Here is a 6270-nt window from a genome sequence, read left to right as displayed (position 1 = left end):
TCTCTCCTCAATTTTAGTGGTTGTGTACCATATTGTAGTGTGCGCTTATATCATGTATTTGCTGTGAACCTGAAAAAAATGGAGGTCCCCAGATGTGTGTGTAGGGAGTATATAAATTGCCAATTCCCCTTTTTAAGATTCTACTTCCTTTTCCTTGTGGGTCCCATTTTTTGTATATATGGTCAAAAAAAACAAAATGTGAGGGAGGGGGTGGGCTGCCTAGGGGTGAGGTAGAGTAGGGGTGGGGTAGTGAGGTGGTTTGTTTTGATTGGATAGGTTGTTAGGATAAGATAAAATTAGTTAGAGGTTATTATTTTGTTATTTTGTGGAGGGATTATCACACGGGTTGGGGTGCATGGTAAAACGGGATAAGATAATAAAAATAATTTTTTGACGGGACAAAATTACGTGTCTACACACCATATGCATATCCATACCGGCGTGGTACCCGATCCATCATATGCATATCCATACCGGCGTGGTACCCGATCCATCATATACATATCCATATCTGCGTGGTATCCGATCCAACAAACATATATTCGTACTGGCTTAGTACCCAATCCAACACATACATATCCGTACCGGCGTGGTATCTGATCTATCATATATGTATCTATACCGGTGTGGTACCCGATCCAATATATAAATATCCGTATGTGCTTAGTACCCGATCCAACATACACATATCCGTACCGGCGTGGTACTCGATCCAACATATACATATCCGTACCGGCGTGGTACCCAATCCAACATATACATATTCGTACCGGTGTGGTACCCGATCCATCATATACACATCTGTATCGGCGTGGTATCCGATCTAACATATACATATCCATATCGACGCGGTACCCGATCTACCATAAATAAGTAATATCAATATCAAATTTACAATTTCTCACAGCATACAACACGATGTACCAAGTTTACAAGTACACTTAAATTCATGAGACAATTCCATCAAGTAAATTTCAATAATCATTTATGCACGCATCAACAATCCAAACATCAGCAAGCCATTCATGGCATTAATACAAAGAGTTATCATTATCAAACAAACCTCTCATAGACACATTTCAATAAATCATCATTATCACCAATTTAGCCTCTCATGGGCATCCAATAGATAAAGTATTTTTATCAATACCAAAACAAGAATATCATAAAATAAATCATAATTTAACACTTAAGCATACAAGTCACTATTGGAGTATTACTTACTCATTAATTATTAAAATGTCACTACATCTTTCCATATAATACAATCATCACACTAATTCAAGTCATCTATCCTTTAGATATTACTATGCTCATCAGTACTTAATCTTAGCATGGTTCTCCTAACCATATTATTGCCCAACACATACATCATAATATCATTATAACTCAACTAGGTTCATCACCAGAACAACTAAGAACTATCATATCCACATCTTTCATTTACAACAATCTCATTACGGCACATAGCACATAATATAAAAAATGTCACATAATTAATCAATAATATAATTTTTGGAATTAAAGTTAAGTTCTGGTGTCTTTATCCACCTCAACTCTATGACCGCAGGCCTAGACATGTTTTCTCCCATCAATTCTAAATTATGAGAATGTACAATAACACAATCTTCTACTCATTAAACCTAACCTACCTGGACGCCAAACTTTTGGAAGAAGCAAGCTGCAACAAGGATGCTCTTTCCTTTCTTTCATGCCTTGGAACAATCAATCATCTAAAAATCAAGCAATTATAAGAGTAATTAAATAATTATTCTTCAAACAAATATCTTGAGGATTTAGACCCATTAATTCTACCCTTAATTCAAGATTTATATCATTCCCCAATTCAATTTACCATTAATTAGCTCTTTCAAGCTTAACCCATCTCCATTAATGGAGTTTTATGCTAAAGGTCTCATCTTTATGGAATTCAAGGATCCTAATCATCAAAATTCATAATCTAGTTTATGAAATTCATGTTAGTAATCTTTAATTTATATTTTAAAATCAACTCTAGGTCATATTAAAAACACTTATGAGTATTTTCCAAAAGAATTTCACCATTAAAGGTCTTTTTAATGATTCCAAGATGTTAACGAATTAAAAGACGAAGAAAATAATGAAAAAACTTACCTCAATGAAGGAATTTCCCCATAAGCTTTGGAAAATTACCTCTCTAGGGTTGGGGAATGAATTTTGGGGCTTTTAGACCTAAAATACGGTTAAAGCTGATTTAAATATCATTAGAATTTTTGCTACAGTGAAATTTCGTTTCTGACCGAACAGAGCTCAGTAAAACAGTCATAACTTTTTTCTCCAAATTCGAATTGAGGAACGGTTTGTTGCGTTGGAAAGAGAACTCATAGATCTTTGATTTGGTAGATATTAGGACCCCTAACTCTTTATATTCTATGAGATATGATCGTTTGAAGTTGGCCCTAATAGAAACCCATATCGAAACTGTATCGGAAAGAAAGTTTTATACTTAACTTTGTGTTAGGGATATTGTACGGCCTTAATTCATACCTAAAGAACTTTCAACTAAATTATTGATATTATCACTCATGAATAATTAAATCCATCGGGCTTGAGTCTATCTAGACACATCCGAAGGTTAAAATCTTCGCCGAAAAATTTAAGGTGATCTAATAAATAAAATATTGGCTATTTTGGACACAAGTAAATATTGAAGAATGAAAATTAAGAATTTCATGAATTTATTACAAATAATTTAGTAACGACGAAATGTGTCGTTACACTTACTCTGCAAGGCTTTTCAAATTTTCTTTGCACTAGAGTATGTTTCTATCTTAATAATCATAAAAATTATCAGATAGATAATATTATTAAGTAAAAAATATCGACACTTGTAGGAGTCACCATCATATTTTTCAACTTTCTCTTGTAGAGAAATAAGTTCATTGTCGGTCATGGAAAGAGTTATCCACTTTGATAGGGTTCTTCTCAGTTAACACATAAAAAACATTGAGAAGACATAAGTAGTAAAATACTTTACCCTTCGACCTCTTGAATTGAGTATCGTTTAGCCGGAATGACTTTTTAAGATCTCCTATCTTGACATCCATGGATTTTTCAGTTATTGCAATTGAATCTCTTTAAAATTATTGGTGAAATTACAAAGATATTACAACTGAAAAATTTACAAGTGGAGAAAAATAAAAGTTTTCTTCTTCTTCTTCTTCTGCAGAAAATTGTTTCACCGATCTAGCAGTAATCTTCTTGACTTGTTCCCTCCAAGATACAATAGTCTTCTCACAAAGAATAACTCAACAACTCTGGACAAGAGTTGAGTTCAAACTTCCACAAAAAGAACACCTCTCTTCAACTAACAAACTCTCTCTTTTACTAACTTTAGTGAACTCAATATTATCTTGTGTTTCAAAACCATGCAAGATCATCTTTATGTTAGGGTTTTTGCCCTAATTTTCTTACTAAAATTGAGTTTTAATTTTCTAAAGGAAAATTAAAGTAGTACCATAATTACTTTCATTTTTCCTTAAAGAAAAATATAAAACATTTTCATATCTGTCAAATCTCTTTCTTGGAGGAAAGAGTTTGCACATCTATAAATAGAAGACCCCCTTCTCATACCATAACATAATAGTATCCACAATGTAATTCTCACAAGAGTCTAGTTTAGAGGGAGATTTCTCCCAAGAGATTCTATACTTTTCAATATTAGTTTATAATATGTAGGTACTTTGACCAAATCATATCAATAAGATTTTCTTTTAGTATGTTTTTCTTTATCGTCTAAATTATCACCTCTATGGCCGGTTTGCAAACTTTAAGCTTCCGTATGACGTACTCTCGATTTCAAACCCAACACTTTATTTATAGTAGAGGAAGTCTTTCATGCAATAAACAAGAATGAATGATGGTAGTAAAGAGAGAAGATCAATGGTCTTAAGGTTTCATTTTTTCAAATACAATTCCGAAATTGTATTTAAAATTCTCATGGCCAAACACATACAATTTTCACTTTTTTCACTAAAGTGAAATAATTTTTCTAAAAAAAATTTCATGGCCAAATGGGTACTAAATCTCACAAAGTTTTGATTATGAGGATCATAAGAATAAATAGTCATTCAAAACATCTACCAGCATAATTTCATCGACAGAGAGGCTTTCAAGTACTAGGGAGAAAACAAGAACCAAAATGGTGTATTCAAATGAAAAGAAATCACCTCTCTATTTTGTAACGAATCAAGAACCTCATCATTATAATTATAATATTGCACTATATCAACACTCTGATCTCCCACGAATCCTCTTCACATATTCTCACATTGTAAGAATCTCACAGTTATGATGTTCTTATTTAAGCACACGACAGACTATGTGAAATCAAACACTTTTTGAAATTATACTATTATCGAATATGGGATTACATTACATACTTCATGTAAAACTTGTAATTAAAGAGTTAACAATTAGTAACAAAAATAGACCAGAAAATGGGTCAAATCTCTTCACCTATCCGAAAACAAAAATTAACAAGAAAAAAGGTTAAAAAGGAGAATGTATGAAAATAGTCTTATTTGTCACCAACATAGGTTCTGGTGCAGCGGATGAAACTACTCCACTCTTATTCAGAGGTCGAGGATTCGACCCTGAGCATGAAGAAAACTCTGTTGGGAGCGCTACCCCCAAATGGGACCCTACCCTACGCGAATTCATATTAATCGAACTTCAATATAGGCATCGAACTCCAGATGAGAAATCAAAAACAAAAAGTCTTATTTGTCACATAAAGTAAATGAAGAGGTTTCTGAGGAATACACTGGGGCAGCACGCACTTGCAGGATATTCCACAATGCCCAGCAAAGAAAAGCAGAGAAAAAAAACCCCACCCCCACCAGACGCCCAATGTTCAGTGGAAGACTCCTAGTCAAGCCCCCAAAAGAGAAAAAGGTAGAAGTCAGAAATTTTTCTACTGCTCTATTAAAGTGGATTTTACAAAATTAAATTGAAGTAGATTAATTTAATATTTTAAATTTTTAAAATTAATTATACAAAAAAAAATTATAAGTTACATTTTGTTTATATTAATATTATTAAAATATATATTTTAAAATATTAATCAAAATTCATGAAATTTAATTTTAAAAAAAACGTGACATGACAAATAAAAATAAACAAAGTATTTTGAATTCCTAATAATTGTTCCCGTGCGAATTTTCTAACACTAAAGGGTGCACACAATTTTGAATTCCTAATCATTCTTCCCTTGAGAAATAGTATTATATAAAGGTTCATCATATAAGCTTATTAATTAACTAAGCACCAGTATTTTTCCTTCATAGTTTTTGAAACCATGAATCACAAAGCTTTCTCTTTATTTTTCATAGCCTTTTTTGTCTTAATTTTTTGTCTATCCACAACAAACTCAAGAAGATTGTCAGGTACAATAATTCCTTCTTTTATTTTTTGTTTACCATAATTAAGTTATTCGGTAGTATAAGTTCGATTAAATTTAGATTTACGGTGAAAAATTTTCATATTGAAGTTAAAAGCCTGTTCTAACAAGGGTAATTCTCATACGTAGAACTTAAATTTGAATTTTCATATTGAAGTTAAAAGCCTTTTCTAACAAGGGTAATTCTCATACGTAGAATTTAAATTTGAGACTTTTAATTAAAAATAAAGAAGTAGTTGCTGGTCCACCTCAATTTTGATTGATTAAAAGACTTTTCTTCCTTTTCTCGTAAATAGAGTTTTAACAATTAATAACAACAACCATATATTGAGTATATTCTCATAAAATAGAGTCTGAGGAGGATAAAGTATACGCAATCCGTACCAATACCTTAAAAATGAGGTAGAAGAGTTGTTTCCGACAGACTCCACTCAAGTATTCCGGAGAAGTACATTATATACGAATAAGAAACAATAGGTAGTAGAAATGAACAACAAATATCAATAAAGACAACCCTACCACAGAGTACTCTACACTAGATCTATGTGACACAACATACATCACCAAAACTTCACGACCCAAACATTACAAGCAAAGTACTACGACAACTAGCTCGGATAACAAGACAAAGCACGCCTATCTACCAGTAGGAGTGTATGTCACACCCCCTTTTTTACGCACTCCAAAAAATGGTATATTTTAAAGTTCGAAAGGGTTTTATTATTTAAGTGACAAGAAATGAAATTTTGTTTTGAAAAAGAATTTTTTACTTTTTTTTTTTTTATTTAGAGTCGCCACTTGGCATAATTCGGTGTGCCAAGTCACCTTTG

General features: G+C 32.4%; 1 protein-coding gene across 3 annotated transcripts in view; it reads left to right on the top strand.

Moving 5' to 3' along the window:
- The first annotated feature begins 5231 nt into the window (after nucleotides 1-5231).
- LOC124888608 overlaps nucleotides 5232-6270 on the top strand; it is a 19799-nt gene continuing 18760 nt past the window's right edge. For 2 of the 3 annotated variants that reach the window (XR_007047078.1, XM_047399406.1), the window contains exon 1: nucleotides 5232-5426. Coding sequence is in view for 1 of the 3 variants with exons in the window: in XM_047399406.1 (XP_047255362.1) it covers nucleotides 5339-5426 (88 nt within the window). In the remaining 2 variants the exon portion in view is untranslated. The remainder of the gene's footprint in view (nucleotides 5427-6270) is intronic. The other variant, XR_007047079.1, reaches the window with a different exon arrangement.

The sequence above is a fragment of the Capsicum annuum genome, chromosome 11, assembly GCF_002878395.1.
Source record: "Capsicum annuum cultivar UCD-10X-F1 chromosome 11, UCD10Xv1.1, whole genome shotgun sequence".
NCBI classification, from domain to species: domain Eukaryota; kingdom Viridiplantae; phylum Streptophyta; class Magnoliopsida; order Solanales; family Solanaceae; genus Capsicum; species Capsicum annuum.
The sequence above is the reverse complement of the archived record's forward strand: the minus strand, read 5'-3'. Positions and strand labels throughout refer to the sequence as shown.